Raw genomic sequence first — 17,933 nt, forward strand, 5'->3', positions numbered from 1 at the left:
GGTATACCCCTTGCCTCCCATAAGAACAAAAGCTTCACACATAACTGCACAGCTTTCCTGCACCCCTACCCACACCCCCCCCTCAACACACACACACGCGCACACACACGCACGCACGCACGCACCACTCTCCAGGCTCAGGTTTCCATTCTCCCCGCTGCAAGGGGGCCAGTCACTCCTGATTCCATTATCTAAAGCCCTGGAAGACCGTTGACTCCTAGGTGATTGAGGACTGCGCCAGAAGCTGCCTCCCCTCAGCTTGGCTAATGGAGTGAACTGTGAAAGTGACTTCCTAATCAGATCAGCTCTCATTTCTAGACTCTCAGGTGGCCCATCCCGGCAGAAGAGAGTGAAAACCAATGCTTGTCCAACCGGGAACAGAACAGGATGTACCTGGAGACTTGCTTCCCGGCTGGCCAGCAGAGCCCTGCCCAGTCACAACAGCATGGTAAATACCACCAAAAACAATGGGGACAATACAACAGGGCTAGAGAGGAGGCATAAGGACATGGTTTCCAAAGTCAGTTCCCTTTATTAAATGTTGAATTTTCACAGACCAGAAATACAAAATAAAAGTAGAAATAGACCCCAGTTAGGAGCTACAGGCCTGATCGCACATGACCCCTGCTGCAGCAACTTGAACAGGAGAAGCAGCGGCTACATCCCTAAGGTCGGGAGAGCAGGCCAAGTGTTTCACCCTGCACTGCCCTGCCCCCCACCCAATCTCTCCCCAAATTACAAAGAGCCATCCTCGGAAAGCAGTAGAGGGAAAACGCCTCCCCTGCTGCCCCAGTTGAAGTGCACATCCCACCAGAAGAGCTTGTCCAGATGGCACAAAATCCAAGGACTACATTTCATAGGAGAAACTGGTACCAAAACACGGGTGGAGAGACTGCAGGTGTGACAGTGCAACCTCCAGAAGAGAGAATTTCCCCCTGCTCTACTCATCAGATCCTGATGCTGAGTCTTCTGAGCTGGGGGGAGTACTGGCCAGCTCCTCCTCTTCAGAGTCCTGAAAATCAAAGGTCTCTTAAGGAGAAAGGTTGAGTCCTGGTTGCCCTCCCAGGGAGCCACTTTTCAGTGATGGAAGGACCCCTAATTCCCTACTCCCTCTCCCTGAGCTGCAGCACTGGCCTTCAGACCTCCAATCTACACTCCCTTCCCCCCTCATTACTCTCACAGACCTACCACAGCCCCTGGCCCCCAGCCAACCACCCCTCAGGGGCCCCTCATCCCAAACTCCTGCCTCACCTCGCTCCGCCTTCTCTTCTTTTTGCTCTTGTTCTCTCCAGAAGAGCTCTCATCACTGGACACAAACTCTTTGCTCTTAAAGCTCTCACTCAGCTGCCTTGACGACGACTTGGATGATGAACCCCTCGAGGGCGTTGATTTCTTTTCCACCTTCACCTTTACTTTCTTCTTCTTCTTTGACTTGTCCCTATAACAGCAAGAGGGAGAAGGGTTTGGGCCTTCAGGCTCACCCACCAAAGCCAATCCACCCTAACTTTTAACAGAACTTTTCTCACTCACGGCCGCACTGCTATCTCACTATGAACGCAAACAGCCAGCCAGGTCAGCCCCAAGAGCCCCAAGGGAGGGCATCCTAAGCAAATAACCAGAAAAATCACAGGCCGGAGCCTGAAGCAGTTGCACTCACAGACTTATCTGGCATCTCTTGCTTTGTCTTTAAAAGTTCATGTGAATGATGTTCCATCGTAATTTTTTAATTCCCCCATACCTTTGAATAAAACTGACCCTCATGAAAAGGGCCCCCTTTATCCTGTGACTTCAGCAATTCCCTAGCAAACTGCCCATACTTGGGTAATTGCCTACCCAGACTTGAGGAGCACTGCCCTATTGCAGTCAGAGCATACCTATTATCTTCAGCACCCTGATTCTCAACCTAGACCTGCAAAAATAGATGTCGAAAAAGCAATCACTGGACCATTTTGTTCCCAACACTCACCTCTTAGAAGACTCACCCCGGCCCCCTTCATATTCTTTCATGGCTTTTTCATATTCCCTCCTGGCATCCTCAGCCTTACGATCCCACTCCTGTCTCTCACGCAAACACACACACACACACACACACACATACACACACACGAAAAAAAAAAAAAGAGATAAGAATGAGGCCTCTTCCCTGACACAGGCAAAATCTATACAGAAAAGTTTCACCAAAGGCCCATCCCTGCCCCCTCTATCTCTGCTACCGCTCACCTCTTTCTTCTCTTTGGACATTCCCTTCCAGATCTCGCCTGCCTTCTTGGAAAGATCTGTGATACTGATGCCGGGATGGTCTGACTTGATCTTCTCTCGGCTGGCGTTGAGCCACAGCATGTAGGCAGACATTGGCCTCTTGGGGGCATTGGGGTCTTTGCCCTTCTTCACCTACATAAGAACCCAAATGCCTTCAACCATCTATTTCTCACAGACACCCCCATGTTCTCCGAAAGAAATTACTGACAACACCTACTTGGAGGAAAAACGGGGAGAAGGACTAAATAGGCATAGAGCTAAACTAAGGGCTCCCAATGACAGGAACCCTGTTTTCCTACCCCCAGTACCCAGTGCCTAGCTCATCAGGGGCCCCTTGCCTGGGGCTGCTGGGACAGAAGAAGCCAGTCTCCTAATTCAGATCTCCCAGAAGCTAATTATCTCAAAGGCCAGAGAGAAAACTTTCCAAGAAGATACTCCTCAAGGCCATATTCATTGGCCACAAAAAGCAGCCCCAGGCCCACGTGACAGGCCCCACTGGTGGTGGACAGAAGGCAAAGGGAACGGCTTCCCCAACACCCTCCCAACCCGAGCGTGTACCTCCACAGGCTTCTTGCGGCTCTTGCGGTCCTTGGCCATCTTGGCCTTTTTAAGCTGCTTCCGTTTCTTCTCATCCCGGTCACTGTCACCCTCATTACTGGAGGAGCTGGCAGAGGCGTTGCTGTCAAACCTGCCGGGGGGGGGGGGGGGGGTGCTTAGACCCAGGAGTGAGGACAGCACCCCACAGCCTCAGGGCAAGAGGGAAATGAGTCTAAAGCTCCCTGCCCAGAAACGGGGAGGCAGGACCACAGGACAGCCTCCACCATTGGTCTCCACCCTGCTTCCTCCTCTCCACTGAGGTGGCTTTGGGTCCCCTCCCCACATCGGCCCTGCCTCTTCACGCCCAGCATGGCATCAGTCAACCAGTGAGACACAAAGTAACAAAGGCTTCAGCTGCTCTCTTTGGTCAAGGCCTAACCCACGACCTCCTCCGACCCCATACTCTTGGGGACAGACACTTGGTCTCATCTTGCCCGGAACATGCCCCAAGGCCTCTTCACTACCTCCTTTGAGCTACTTGTCTTAATCCACCCTACAGTCTTTTGTGATGAAGGGACAATCATTATAGAAAAGGGAAAATTTTTTGTAAGTAAATATAACAAAATAAAATCTAGGGCCGCCCGGTGGGCTCAGTCGGGGCTCAGTCGGGAGAGCATACGATTCTTGATTTCAGGGTTGTGAGTTCAAGCCCCACACTGGGTGTAGAGATTACTTTAAAAGAAAAAGAAAAGAAACTGGAAAACTAACTTCAGTCCAAGTCCGTCCATACCCATATAATTAGGTTCTTTAAAATACACAGAGAGGAGCACCTGGGTGGCTCAGTTGGTTAAGCTTCCAACTTCAGCTTGGGTCATGATCTCACAGTTCATGAGTTCAAGCCCGGTGTTGGGCTCTGTGCTACAGCTCAGAGCCTGGAGCCTGCTTCAGATTCTGTGTCTCCCTCTCTCACTGCCCCTCCCCTGCTCATGCCCTCTCTCTCAAAAATAAATAAAACGTTTTAAGAAATAAAATAAAATACACAGATTCAGCAACTGACCCCAACACTCCCAGCTAGTGAGTGGGCAAGCACTGGCTCTTAGTGACATTTTCTCCCCACTGCTTTTTTGGCTTTCCGACGTGCCTTGCACTTGCAAAGCCCTGGACGATTTTGAAAGCATTTCCGGGTGTTACCTCATTGGAGGTCACGTTCCCACCCTGGGTCAGTAGCTAATGCTGGGACACGAGAAATGTCCAGATATCTTCTGGTCCCTCAAGCTTACAGGCCTCCACCTCACCCCCGTGAACGGAACCAAAACTCACTCCTCTGCTACGTCTTCCTCCTCTTCACCTGGGTTGAATGACTCATCTGAAGAAGAACACGGGATGCATCAGCATCACCCCATACGGAGACCCCAGCCCCTACCCAGATACCCAGCTCTGGCCCAGGCAAGAGTCTGACCGCCCCCAGCCCCAGCACCACCGAGGCTAGCCCACTGGTACCCCCAGCCCCAGCACCGCCAAGGCTAGCCCACCGGTTTCTTCTCCTGAGTCATCGCTGCTGTCGTTGGCATTCTCTTCCCGGATCTTGCCCTCTTCCTTCATCCGCTCCAAGTAGGCATCATGCTGGTCCTCATCAGAGTCGGCATACTCGTCGTAGCTTGGGTTCATGCCCTAGCCAGAGAAGAGAGGCGAGTGAGGGCCGGCTCACCCTGGTGCAGAAGCCCTGTACACTCAAAAGCACACCCCCATGCCTGTGAGTAAGACCAGCTCCCAGAAGATCCTGGGGCCGGACTGTCCACACACAGCCAACATGCAGGGCCGATGCCCGAGGACTTCCTGCCAACTGGGTTAGTCCCAGCCCCTCCCACTCCCGGCCCCGCTGGGGGCTCCTGAGGGGCTGCAGAGGCTGCTCTAAGGTCATGCTGAGGAAACCTGCACCAGGAGGGGGGAAGGGTCACACGCACCTCTTTTTTCTATAAGGGTAAGAAGAAAAGAGAGAGTGAAGAAGAAGCCAGGAGAATCCATCCCTGCCCACCCCGACAGGAGAAGAGGGTCATCCTTTCCACACACACAGATACCTCTTTTAATCCTCGGTTCTTGATGTTGAGTTTTTTTGCGTTGACAAAATCAAACAGTTTCCCATACTCCTCCCTGTGTGGGGAGAGGCACCATGTTACTAGGTGGAGGGGCTGACGCAGGGGTGCATCGTGTGCTGGTCCGACACCCGTCGGTCAGGGCAGACCGTGGGGCCTGGAGCTGGTCCGACAGCCGTCAGCCAGGGCGGACTGTGGGGCCTGCAGCTGGCGAGCACGCTGCCCAACCTAACAGCCCACAGACCCCTGGGGGCAGCGGCGAGGGAGAGTCAGACACTAGTCTTCAAAGGAACCTGCAGTGTCAAGCATCTGGGAAAGAAAGGATGGGGAAGGGTGTGTACCCAGGCACCAGATATGCCCAGGGCAGGGGCAGAACATCAGGGAAAGGGACGTTCTCATCTTTGTACTAGTCTGAATTTCGTACTTCACAGGTTGTTATGAAGACTCAGCCTGAAGATGTTTGTAAGACGCTCAGCCCACAGTGAGCACTCAATAAACATTAGCTACTCTCTTCCCGGGCACAAAGCTCATTCCGGGAAAGGGAGAGATAGCATTTCCATCACAGGGGGAGTGAAGAAGGGCTAGTACCGGACACCTAATATGGGAAACAATCTAAGTACACAAAGTGATAGGCTTTCCTCCAAGGAGGACCAAATCCCAGGGACGCAAAAGAAAAATTCTGCTCAAGGCTTGAAAAGTTGGGGAAGAGTCACAGGCCCAGAATGCCTAGGAAGTGACTGGCGGAAGCCCTCACCTCTCAATGCTACTGAAGGTGTACTGGGTGCCCTGCTTGGTCTCAATTTCAAAGTCAAAGGAGCGAGTGGTGGTGGTGCCACGGGCGAAGTTGACAAAGGAGATCTCATCGAAGCGGATGTGCACGGGGGGCTTGTGGACGTAGATGAAGCCCCGCTCCAGGGGGTACAGCAGTCCTGAGCTCGCCTTGTAGGAGCAGGTGATGCACTGGGCCCCTGAGTGCCTGGTGGAGGATGTGGGGAGCCCAGTCAGTGCCTACCTCAGCAGCAGGTGGCAAAGAGCCAAAGGCACCTCTCTCAGCAGCGACATGAGTGTCCTCAGGCCCTCTCGTGAGGAAACCTCACTAGGCTGACCCCTAAGGAGACAACTGACACCCATCATGGTCAGACCCAACCGGACCTCCAAGAGATTAGGTTCCCAGCACGGTGCCCCTAGGCGGGCCAGAGCCCAGACCAGCACTCTCACCCTTGGAAGTTGCCTGGGACTGTAATCTTGCGGTTGACCAGGGCTTTCATGACCCGGCTGACCATCTCGTACAGGGATCCTGACATGTTCTTAGTGAGCCGCCCCTCAAAGCGCTTCTCCACCTCTTCCCTGCAAACAGAGGAATGCGAGGTCACAAGCACTGCTGCCTTCTAACAGCACGCCGGTCTCCTGCCAGGACAGCGAGGGACAAGAGTTCAGGGACACACTTACTCGTTCATGTTGAGAGTCAAGGAGATGTCCTCATCCTTGGAGAAGAGGAGGATGAGGAAGTGGTAACGGGTTTGGCCCTGCTTGATGGGGGGATCTAGGCTGATCTGGTAAGAAGAGCCGACAAGGTTTAGCACCCCGAGAACTGCTGACGAACCGAACACCGGCAAGATCCATCTCCTGAAGACTCGGGCACAAACCAGGCCGATCCACCCCCAGGGGCTTCTGCTTACCACAAAGAACATCTGGCGCTGGTCCTTGTGGGGCAGCAGAAAGAGACGCAGCACGGTGGTATAGGGGATCTTGTAGTCGAAGGTCTTGCCGTGCAGGTGCAGAAAGGTGGGGTAGATCCGAATGTCATAACGGCCTCGGGGAGTCAGACACTGCAGCTCCCGGAAGATGCAGATGGCGTCTCCAGTGGCCTGGATCACGTCCGCCTTGGACAGCACGTTCTGGGCAAAGGCCTGCAGAAGCGCACACTGGTAGTCAGGCAGCGGCGACCTGCTCCCAGGCCGGCCAGGGCCTGCTCAGCGCCATATGCTCCCAAGGCAAAGAGGGGAGGCCTCACCTCAACAGGGTCCACGCCATCCTCCTGGGTGGGAGGCACATAGAAGCGCACCTCCATGAGAGAGACCTCTGCGTCGTCGTTCTGGTGGAATTCTAGTGTCACCTCATTCTTGCCTGTGGTACACTGGGACACGTTGCTCAGGGGGATCTCGAAGACCGGCTGGTCACCGATGTCAAAGGAAAGCAGCTGCCCTGAGGGGTAAGGGCTTATCAACCACAAGCTCCTTCCCTCAAGGTGTGCAGAAACAGCCTTCCCACCAGACTGCTGACCTCCTGAGGGTAGGGCCTGGGGCTGTTCTGTTCACACTGTCCCCCCAAGACGAGGCACACTGCCTCATACCCCCTTCGTCCTTAATAAATATATGATGAACTATAGGGGCACCTGGGTGGCTCAGTCGGTTAAACGTCCAGCTCTTGAATTTGGCTCAGGTCATGATCTCACGGTTCGTGAGTTCGAGCCCTGAGTCGGGCTCTGTGCTGGCAGCACGGAGCCTGATGGGGATTCTTTCTCTCTCTGCCTCTGTCTCTGCCCCTCCCCTGCTCACGCGCTCTTTGCCTCTCTCTCAAAATAAGCAAACATTAAAAAAATTTTTGTTGAATGTATGATTAATTACAAACTGACAAGAAACCAGAAATAGTAGCAGAAAGGAGCAAAACAAGGTAAAGGCTGACATCCTTCATCGGACCTTCTCCTCCAAACCTTAGTCTTCCCAGGACTCACCACCAAACTTCACCGTTCCCCAGTTCCAGCCCTTCACACAGAGGTCCTTCTCCATAAGCTCAAGACGATAATGAGTTTTGAAGAAATCTGAGAGTTTCTCAAACTCCTGTGGGTAGAGGGCAGAGAGCAATCCCTGTAAACCCCGGTGGCCTTAACACAAACTTAAGCATGCTGAGATTATCTGTGAGAAACTGCTTCAGTATCCTTTCTATCAGAAACCCAGGCTGTTGAAAGAAGTTGTTGCTGAGGACCAGACCCTCAGACTAGGGGAGGAGGAAAGTATATGAATAACATTTCTGGTTATAGGCCTCACAGTGCCCTCTGACTTTATAGAAGTACTGCTTTAACAAGAGAGAAAATAAAAAACGGAGTAAGACCTTTGACTCGAGCAGTTCAAAACAGAAAAAGAAAACTCAAACTAAAGCACTAAGACTCTGAATCCGGACAAAGGCAATGAGCAGAAACCACCAAAAATCTATAACGGTAGAAAAGCTTCTGGAGTCAAAGCACAAGACACCCAAAGCTGAACACTGCTTAACGGCCTCGAAGGCCCTGCTCAAAGGAGCCCCAACTCTTTCTAGATCAAAAACAAACAAGACAGCATAGTAAAAAGGGTTTATGGCCACAGAACATCTCACCGATTCTCGGAAGCCGTCATACTTGTAGACATGGCCGTTCTTTGTAAGCAGTTTCAGTCCGTGGCCCAGGGCGACACGGCGCCAGATGCCTTCTGTCAACTCCCCAGCCTGGATGTTGTCCACTTTGCCCGTCTTACTATTCTTGAAGATGATACCCTGGCGGCTCAACCTCAGCCGACCATCATTCTGTTGGAAAAACAGGCCCAAATGGAAGGGTACAACGCACAGGTGTACCGGGCTCAGACAGTCCCACCCAACACCTATCCTGGGCTGGCCAGATACAGATGTGGGACCAATAGCTGCAGGGGCGAGAGTCAGAAAGAAGAGACAAGTAACCAGGAAATCTGGATGCTAACACCAAACGCCGGCATCCAAAACCCTTGCGAGTCCTCGGTTTCAGCGCTCGGAACTGAGCAGGACAAGTGGTCCCTCTCAAGCTCAGATCCTGGGATTCCTATACAGTCGGTCTTTGAATTACGATGGCTCCGCTTAACAATTTTTCAACTTGACGGCAGTGTGAAAATGATACACGTCCAACAGAAACCGTTATCTGTATTTTGAATTTGTATCTTCTCCCAAGCGAGCCGCATGTGGTACACTCTCTCATGATGCGGGGCAGTGGCAGCGAGGCATGGCTCCCCAGGTCAGCCCCCACGATCCAACACACGCGCTCTGACTGACCGTGCTCCACCCATTGTTTCACTTTCACGACAGTATGCAATAAACCACGTGGGGTGTTCAAACTTTATTATAAGGTAGGCTCTGTGTCTGAGGATTCTGCACAGCTGTACCCCCATGTAAACATTCTGAAACCCTGCGTAAGGTAGGTTAGACTAACCTAGGATGTTCATCAGGTTACACGTATTAAGTGTATTTTTGACTTAAAGGGTATTTTCACTTTACGGTGGGTTTGGAGGGACATATTCGGACTCCTTTTCCAAAGTAGCAACGTCAGCAAAGCAAGCTCTTGCAAATGGACAAAAAGTCTACTGTCCTTCCCTCTGTTGGCCTGTACTAAAAGCCCAAGCTCTTCTTACCATGGAGCCTTTCACCTCCTGATAGATGTCGTTGAACTCCAGTGTTTCCGCCATACTGATGTGCCCCTGGTGGCCTCCACTGGGAGCTGGGCCCCAAACCCCGGCTGAGTGTGCAGATACTCAGCAGGCTGGGAATCTGAATTCAAGAGGGAGACGGAGAAACATCAAAGACGACACCTCACTCGACCCATGGACGGAGCCAGGTGGCAACCCCTGGCTGAGCCTGGGATGTCTCAGGATCTCCTCTGCCTGGGAACCTACAGGCAGGCCCTGCAGACTTCTCAAGGAGTCAGGCCCCGCAGGGGCTGGAGAACCCGGCCTGGAGGAGCGCTCACACCCCGGCCACAACCCGCTCCGGGCGCTCCACCGGGAGCCATGGCAACGAGTAGCAGAACCCGGATCCTGCCCGGAGCTTGCACTTGGCCCGCGCCGGGACCCAGCTCCGAGCGCAAGGTTTCTCTCCCAGCGCTCCCACCGCGCCACGGCGCGGGACCCACGGTTCCCCCTCCCCCTAAAATGGATTCGCCCGCTGCCCGTGGATTCGAACGCGGAACAGTCCATCTTGAGGGTCCCGCGGGGGAGCGGGGCCCGCGCCCTCCGGGGACACGGGGCCGGAGACCACCCACCTTCTCAAGATGCAGCCTCGCTACGGCCCAGGTGCGGGCGGTGGGCGCGCTGGGGGACGCGGGAGGGGGGGCGGGGACAAGGGGGACTTAGGGGGGACGCTGGGGAAGCTTTTCCCGCGTGCGCGGCCCCGCGTCCCGCCACCGGAAGCCGTGCACTGACCATAGAGAGGACGAGCTGGCTAGAGAGACGTGAGTCCGGCCCGCCTACGAGGGTGTCGTATAGAGCGTCGGCCGCCCTGGAGGACCTGAGAGAAGGGGATCCGCGAGGAAGCAGCGCGGCGCGAACCTGACAAAAAGATGGGAGCGCTCGGGGCTCTTTCTTTAAAAATTACATCTCTCCAGTGGAGGACTAAGTTCTGGAGGGAAATTGCGTAGTTTTATCTTGTTAGACTTGCCACAGATTGCGTATGCCTGTCTCCCTCTGTCTTGCACAGGAGCGGTTTCTGTGGAGTAGAAAGGAGTCTCTGGGTACAAGAAGAAAAATATTTCGAGTTGCGGAGAGAGGTGACCCGCCCGGCGCCTGGTTGGCTCCTGGGTGTCGGTGTCACGGTGACTTGTACCGCTCTCCCCTGACGTCGGGGACTGGATGCTCTGGAAGGAGTTCACGGCGCCCAAAAATTTCACACCCCAGACTGCAGTATAGGGGTCGCCTGGAAGAGACTGTCACGTGGCAGTATCAAGTTCAAGTGCTCGTGTTAGATTCCCCTGAGAGGCGGCCCTGATTCGAAACCCCAGCAGCGTGGGATCTCGGAAGCCGTGTCCCCCCCCCCCCCCCCCCACCAATATAGTCGTAGGGCGCATCTGGTAAAATCAGAGGAGGCCTGGCCTCCTGGCAGAGATGTTTGAGTTTGACCACTATGACTTCCCTTTGCAGATGGGAAAACTGAGGCCCAAAGAGGATTTGCCCAGGGTCCCAAATCTCCTTACCCCCGTCCACTTCCCTTCTCTCTTAATCACGGTGACTCTACATCCGGAATGATTGGTAATATGTGTCCTGCACGAAGACGTTAGGACAGAATATTTAAATTCAAGACTTCCCCGCTAATCTGACTTAGTTATGCCAGTTTGCTAACTCAATCCTAGGATAAAAGACAGAATGCACTGTTGCTCCCTGAATTCATGACTTTAACCTCTGAGTAAAGACCATTCCAGCACTATCTAGCGACATACGTTCAGTAAATATATATTGAGCTCCAACTCAGTTCTAGGATTTGAGGAGACTAGGAAGCAAGATAGAAACAGCCCCAGCCTTCCAGGAGCATAATATGAAACAAAAGGTTCAGACAAGTAAACTCACAGTAAAACAATGCAAAACAAAACACCCCAAGGTGATAAGGTCAGGCTGCAGATAGACTGTGGGCCACTGCCAGCTTGAGTTAGGAACGTGAACCATGTAACTCTTTACTCACTCCTCCCAGAAGGTCAAGAGGAATATTCAAGAGACCCTTCCCCACTGACCCATGCTATTGGAAGCAACTCAAGAAAGGAGTAGATGGCTGCAAAACTGAGCGACCTTAGGAGGACACTCACAAATGAAGGGGGCACTCAGCCCAGGAAAGGCTGCTGGATGCCTGGGGGATGGGACGTTTCAAGGGGCTTTAAGAAGAGCATGAAGCAGCTGGTGAGCTGGAATAAAGATGCGGCATAAGAGAACGGAACAGAAAGGGTAGACAGTGCAGATAAAACACGAGTCCCAGAGGGCCCTAGCCAGCTGCATCCCAGGCAATCAGGAGCCTGGGACTGGAGACCCCACCCCTGCCGTGACATCACAGGGGAGTGGGGTGGAGACGAACTAAAAGGGGGTCCCCCCTCCCTGGCCTTGGACTCTTGGCAGCCCAGAGTATCAAGAGCAGAGAGAGCCTGGGCACTGAGCTAGGGTTGCCTGACTTAAAGGAACAGGCTCCCCACCCGTTCCTCAAGCCCCTCCAAGCTGTCCCCTCCAGGCTTTGATTTCTGTCTCCCTGTCCTGAGGACCCCTCCCTCCTGAAGCCACCATTGGGTCCCTTCTCAGTGGCCCCTGAGTGCTCTCTCAGCATGAACTGCGTATCAGATTTCTTCACCTACGAGACCACCAAGTCAGTGGTTGTGAAAAGCTGGACCATTGGGGTCATCAACCGAGCAGTCCAGCTTTTGATCATCTCCTACTTCGTGGGGTGAGTCCTGTGGGCCTTTGGGTCCTGGCAGGGGAGGGCTGCCTGCTGTCCCCTCGGTGTTGTTGCTGTCCAGCGGCCTGGGCTTCTCTGTTGGAGGAAGCAGTCTCTTCTATGAAGCCGTGTCCCACGGACTGGACTCGGCCACTCCCATCAGGGATCTGGTCCCCAGATGAGTTCTTTTCCCCAGTAAATCCTCGGGAATCAGAGGGTGGTTTCTAGGCACACACCCCAAGGAGTGAGTTCTTGCCCTGGTACCACGCTCTCCACCAGGAGAAGTCCCAGGTGACCATCTCGCTTCTCCCTTCTATCCTGCCCCCACCAGAGAAGAGACCCCCCCACACACACATCTTCCCGTTCTCCTCAACCAGTGCTTTGGGGTCCTAAAAAGACGAGGGAGCACAGGAAAGGGGAAGGGAAGGCATTGAAATAGGGGAGACAGAAATAGGAGATCAATAGGTTTGATCCGGTTGATGGTGGGGTGGGAAGGAGGGAACTGAACCACTTTGGAATGAGGGATTCCCTTCCTGGCTTTGGGGAGATGGTGAAAAAATGGGGCAAGGGGAGAAGCCCTTCCTCCTAGAGGGTAGGACAAAGCAGGGGGTCTGCTCTTTGGTGAGGAGGAGAGACACAGGCACAAATAACACTCAAGGGAAGAGTTGCTCGGGGGAAAGGTGGCCATTTGAACATGATACAGGGGCCCTCCTCATGAATCCAGAAACACTCCCCTTTGTCAGAAAGCGAATGTTCTCTACTGCTACCTGGACTTTGTACCATATAACCCGTCCTGGGGGCTGCTTAAGCCAGTGGTCAGAAGACCCCCTCCCAGTGCCCACCTTTAAAGGCATGCACTCCCCCCCCCCACACACACACACATACACGCACACACATATATACACAAAGGGCCATGAAACAGACAATGGCTGGGGAGAAAACACAGGTTCTGTCTTTCTTGTGGTCATTTGCGCACACCGATGGGGCACCAGAAATGACAGGCAGAAACCTCTCAAGTTTTCTTTCCTGGTGTGCCGGTCTCTAGTCTCATGGTGTTCCTTGAGACAATGCTGTTCCTTGAGACAATGGCTCTGCGTGTGAGAGACAGCTAGCCAGTGACACCTGTCATGAGTGAATTCAAGCAAGTGAAAGGGGACGTCCGGTGCATGTGTGAGCTGGAGCTGTGCGTGCGTGGGCCTCCTTGCCTGAAAGGTCAGAGCAGGGTGTGAGCGTGTGCTCGGAAAAGCAGGCAGACGTGGCTTAAGGGATTTTTTTGCTTTGTGTGCTTTGTGGGAGCCAGTAGGCTTCACTTATGTGCCTGTTTGGACCAGGCTATGCATCCAGTGCTCCTCTCCGGGATATGAGAGAAGGGGTAGGATAAGCAGTGTTGAAGTTTACTTGCACCTGGGAGGTTTTGTGAGATACAATGTTTGCCAATGTTCCATGTCCGCATCTCCAGAGTCTGGCTGGAAGTTGGTTCTTAACTGTTCCATGTTCACATGTGTATACGATGCTGTGACTGTTTATAGCCACGAGACGAGACGGTATGGTGGTCCAGGTGGATCCCAAAGCTGCCTCAGCACATTCCTGGCTCTGTTGGCTCTGGCAGAAGGTTGATGGAGGGTAGACAGCGCCTCCTGGGCCAGTCTGCTCCGCTCTCCCCCTGCCCCTGTCTCTTCCTCATCGTGATACGATCTGATGCTCTGATCCTCAGTGCTGGAGCTCAGCCTGCAGGAACAAGCAGGAGAGGCTCTTCGGCGTCTTGATATCCAGCCCCATCCATCTCCCAGCCTGACAGCTCCCCATGGAGCAGCTCTTTCCAGTTACATCCGTGCAGTCTGCAGCCCAGCCCCCTGGCCTGAGCCCCATCTCTGTGCACGTGAGCCCATGCACCATTTGGACTTCATGATCCATTGTCATTAATTTAGCAGAAATTTACTGAGCATTTCTTCATGCCAGGCATTGTGCACCAAGGACAGAAAGGTGGGCAAAAGCAGACAGGGCCCTCACCCTCATGGAGCTTACAGTGCAAGAGATGGGCATTAATCAAACTATCTCCAAGAACAAATGTAGAATTTCAACCAAGGCCCATGATTTGAAGAAGAGGCACACAGTGCTAAGAGACCTGCCAGCATGGAGGTATTTGACCTGGGTGGGGAGCTAAGACAAGGTTTTCTGGAGGTGTGGTGCCCAAGGCAAGATCTGAAGGACAAGTAAGAACAACCCAGGGTGGGGGAAAGGGAAGGAAGAGGATTCAAGGCAGAGAAACCCAGCTCTGCAAAGGGAAAGGGCCTGGCAAATGGGGAGAAGAAAAGAAGGTCTCTCTGGCTGGAGCAGAAGGAGCAAAGGTGAGTGTGGCGTGAGATAGGGGTGGGATCACAGACCCAGCCAGACCTCAGACACCCTCAGAGCTTTCATTCGTACAGAAGGACAATGGATGGGAAGTGTGTGTGTGTGAGAGAGAGAGACAGAGAGACAGAGAGACAGAGACGGAGGGAGGGAAGGAGAGGGGGAGAGAGAGAGGAGACGGACAAATGAGATCGGAATTGGGAAGATCATTCTGGCTCATATGCCAAGGGATTGGAGTGGGTAGGAATGGACACAGGATAATCCATTAAGGGTGGTGCAGTCATACGGAGAGAGAGGAGGATGGCTTGGACACAGCAGAATTTGGAAGGATTTTTAATGCTGTGATAGTAACATGTAACTAACACTTGAATCTCTGCCGTATCATCCCTGCGAGGTAGACCAGATGCACAACCTTACTAGGACACGTGTAACATGAGCCAACCATTCCTCTTATGCATTTGCAGTAACACACCAGCTCATCGTCTGCACGTATGCTCTCACCCCTGCTCCAACCTCAGCTGCTTGTCTGGGGTTCACACCACTTCATCCCTGGTTTCCTTTACCCAGCCAGGTGCACAGAGAGGCCAAGACTTTCCTGGTGTTTCTCATGTGGCCTTCCTGGGCCCCGGTGGCAATCCCCTGTCTCCTCTGTGGGGTGGGACTTCCTAAGAGCCAGTTTCTTTTTGGGATCCTCTGGGGAGCTGAGGAGGAAATAGGAGATCCCTGAGGACTGAGTTTACAGAAGTGCTGGTGGTTCTATGGCTTGTTTGCAGGACCTCCTTGAAGGAAGTGCCTTCCTGCAAACTGACAGAGGGGCACCCCCCGGCCCTTTGGTGCTTCATCATCAGAAGGACCTGTGGTGGCTGATGGTGCCTTGGACCCCTCACAGCCCTGCTCTCCCCGTCCCTCCCTCCCCCTGCGCGGCCCAATCCGTAGACTCACTATTTGCACAGCTGCCCCATTTGGTTCATAATATCCAGCCTCATTTTGAATCTTATAAAGAAGCTCAATACATACAGCAGTTAAAAGAGGGAGCTGCTCTCATTTAGAGAGAAGGGCCTGAAATTCCACCTTCTTGGCCCACCACCCCATCCTCCCCCCTGGATGCACCCTAGGCACCCCGTGGGACACTAGGTGGCAAGTATGGTGGGAAGACCTTCTGGAACCTCCCACGTTACAGGTGCAGAGAGAGGAGTGGTTTTCACTCTGGTCTCCCTCTCCCCTCTCCACACCCCATGAAGGGGAGGCCATGGAAGGAAGAGCCTCTGGTTAGAAGCCTCGCTCTGACACAACTATGAGTGGGGCTTGGACGGGTCACCTTATGTCTCTAAGTCTCAGGCCTCACATCTGGAAAATGGGTTTAGGAATGTCCGCCCCAGGGAGGTATGGCGAGGCGAGCTGCCATGTCAAGTGCGTTGCCTGAAATGGGAGAGTCAGTGATAGATGGCAGCTATGATCATTTCATGGACTCCCCAGCACACCTTCCCCTTCCCCCCGGCTCACACATTCCTTAGAGACCCCTCTCCTCCGGACACACACACCCCCCACGCCCACTCCCCGGCCTCCTCCCTGACTCCTTGGGGGTGGACAGAAGGGGCTGGGATGCTGCTCTGGCCTCCTTCCCACACATCCCACCTGCCAAGGAGCTGACACCCGCTTTCCGCTCTATAAATAATAAACCGGGAACACAAGAAAAAAATAAGTCAGAGTAGCAGAGTAAATGCCAAGAATCGAAGGCCCAGTCCTGCCCTATCTCCTCAGCCCTGGCCTCTGGAGACAGACTCAGTCCCTCTGTTCTGGAAATGAAGCATCCCCTTATTTTGAGCTGCCCTGATGACGTCCTTGGGCCCCAAGGGGCCACTGAAATTCTCCCACTTATTATTTAACTCAGAGAGAGAATTCTGATGTGGAGTCTCCTACCCACTGGGCACAAGAAGGAGCTGTAGAGGAGAAGGAGGAGGAAAGAGATTGGTTAATTACTCTTCCAAGCCCTAGGGGCCCTTCCTCCTGCGACTTTGCCAAGCCTAGAGTTGTTGCCCCGGTGAGGTGACCGGGAGCCAGCAACCCCAAGACCAGCCGTGCAGGGTGTGAGGTGTGAGGGGGTTCCGAGCAGTCTGTCTGGGTTGGAGCCCACCTCTCAGCTTGGCAAGTCAGTACACCTCTGTGCCTCCGGTTCCTTATGTGTGACCTAAGGGCCGCCTGGGTGGCTCAGTCGGTTGGGCTTCTGACTACGGCCCAGGTAGTGATCTCATGGTTCATGAGTTCGAGCCCCATATCAGGCTCTCTGCTGTCAGTGCGGAGCCCGCTTCTGATCCTCTGTCCCCTTCTCTCTCAGCCCCTCCCCTACTCGTTCTCTCCCCCGAAAATAAACAAGCATAAAAAAATAATAGTACTGACAAAAATGTCTCTCTGGGTTGTGGTAAGGACTCAGGGAACCCTTACCGCACAGAACACTCAGCGGGCTGTGTTGGTTAGGTGATGATCTGAACCCCGCTTCTCATCAGCAGATGTTCCTGGGCTTTATGGACAGGGCAAAGGGTCTTAGGAAACCTTGTCATTAGATCACCACTCAGAGATGTGGCCATTCCGTGGCCAGGCACACTGAGGTTCCAGATGGCGTATTGTGACTGTGGCTTCTACTTGGGGCAGTGGTGAGCTCAGCTGGGAGCAGGGAGACCTGGGCCCTTGGCCTCACTCCCTCCACTGGGCAGGGCCCCAGCCGTGAGCTGATAATACTCATTTGGACGTCAGGTGGTGGATGAGATTTGTGTGTGAGATTTCCTTACGAGACCTTGATGAAACCCCTCCCCTTGCAAAAAAAAAAAAAAAAAAAGAAAAAGAAAGTAAAGCATACAACACCCCAGATGTCCATACCGGCAGGGTGTTCGAGCCCTGTACAAGCATATGAACTCCTAAGGCTGCATTAATCAGGATGTTGCCTGCTATAAGGCGGCAACAATAAAACAGGTGACAGGTTGGGAGCCACCCGCCAGTGCTGGCTGTGACCCCACCCTCTCTGTCCCACTCAGGAGAGCATTTGGAATTCAGACCCATGAGGGAAGCCCCATTATGGGGTAACTCCCAGCCCCCTCACTGAAAACTGCACAAAGAGTCTCTTGCAAATGTCAGCCTGTGTTCACATAAACAGAACGGGTAGGTGCCCATCCTACCAGTGACTGTGACCCCCAGCATGACCCCGGAGCTGTTCCCCGCTATGGGGACTCCAGAGGTCATGCAGTCCAATACCCCCTCTCAACTGAAAACATCTCCTTGAGTCTTTCCAGGCACGTGGAGCTCACCACCTCCCATAGCAGCCCATTCTTAAGACAACCTTCTGGGGTTGGAAAACTTCCGGGCCTGAAATCCTAACTCCCTGCTTATAAAGTCCTCAGGTCAGCTTCCCAGCCTGACCCTTCCCCAGCTTTGTGCTTTCCACAACACACAGCCTCCAGTTCCTTCCTTCTGCTCATCCTCATCTGATGGGCCACCCCAACCTTGTGCCGTCCTCGGTTAGCA

The 17,933-nt window shown here is 53.5% G+C and overlaps 2 protein-coding genes across 6 annotated transcripts in view; one reads left to right on the forward strand and one right to left on the reverse strand.

The window, feature by feature from the left end:
• Positions 1 to 509: 509 nt before the first annotated feature.
• Positions 510 to 10,085, reverse strand: SSRP1 (structure specific recognition protein 1). Of its 4 annotated transcripts, none has more exons than XM_045485248.1 (18): positions 9,925 to 10,075; positions 9,299 to 9,434; positions 8,262 to 8,447; positions 7,624 to 7,729; positions 6,904 to 7,094; positions 6,569 to 6,799; positions 6,339 to 6,442; positions 6,108 to 6,236; positions 5,644 to 5,865; positions 4,875 to 4,947; positions 4,761 to 4,769; positions 4,329 to 4,467; positions 4,117 to 4,162; positions 2,818 to 2,947; positions 2,221 to 2,391; positions 1,967 to 2,055; positions 1,252 to 1,438; positions 510 to 1,012 (listed from the first exon to the last, which is right to left on the reverse strand). In XM_045485248.1, the coding sequence occupies exons 2-18, from the start codon at positions 9,350 to 9,352 to the stop codon at positions 941 to 943; spliced, it is 2,139 nt and encodes a 712-aa protein (XP_045341204.1). In that variant the 5' UTR covers positions 9,353 to 9,434; positions 9,925 to 10,075; the 3' UTR covers positions 510 to 940. The 4 variants fall into 4 exon arrangements, with proteins under 4 accessions (XP_045341204.1, XP_045341205.1, XP_045341207.1 ...); XM_045485249.1 differs by lacking the exon at positions 9,925 to 10,075 and adding an exon at positions 9,560 to 9,774; XM_045485251.1 differs by lacking the exon at positions 4,761 to 4,769 and having other exon boundaries at positions 9,925 to 10,085.
• A 304-nt stretch (positions 10,086 to 10,389) lies between these two features.
• Positions 10,390 to 17,933, forward strand: part of P2RX3 (purinergic receptor P2X 3) — a 28,864-nt gene continuing 21,320 nt past the window's right edge. For both annotated transcript variants that reach the window (XM_045485253.1, XM_045485254.1), the window contains exon 1: positions 10,390 to 12,077. In XM_045485253.1, the coding sequence (XP_045341209.1) occupies positions 11,959 to 12,077 (119 nt within the window). In that variant the 5' untranslated portion in view covers positions 10,390 to 11,958. The remainder of the gene's footprint in view (positions 12,078 to 17,933) is intronic.

The sequence above is a fragment of the Leopardus geoffroyi genome, chromosome D1, assembly GCF_018350155.1.
Source record: "Leopardus geoffroyi isolate Oge1 chromosome D1, O.geoffroyi_Oge1_pat1.0, whole genome shotgun sequence".
Taxonomy (NCBI): Eukaryota; Metazoa; Chordata; class Mammalia; order Carnivora; family Felidae; genus Leopardus; species Leopardus geoffroyi.

Bases quoted from the DNA above. Each gene is read 5' to 3' on its own strand.
- SSRP1 (XM_045485248.1), bottom strand. From the start codon at position 9,352: ATGGCGGAAACACTGGAGTTCAACGACATCTATCAGGAGGTGAAAGGC. The intron at 6,800-6,903 runs GTGAGGCCTCCC...GCGCTTCTGCAG, and splicing joins ATGGCGTGGACCCTGTTGAG to GCCTTTGCCCAGAACGTGCT. The intron at 2,948-4,116 runs GTGAGTTTTGGT...CCCCCCCGGCAG, and splicing joins GAGGAAGACGTAGCAGAGGA to GTTTGACAGCAACGCCTCTG.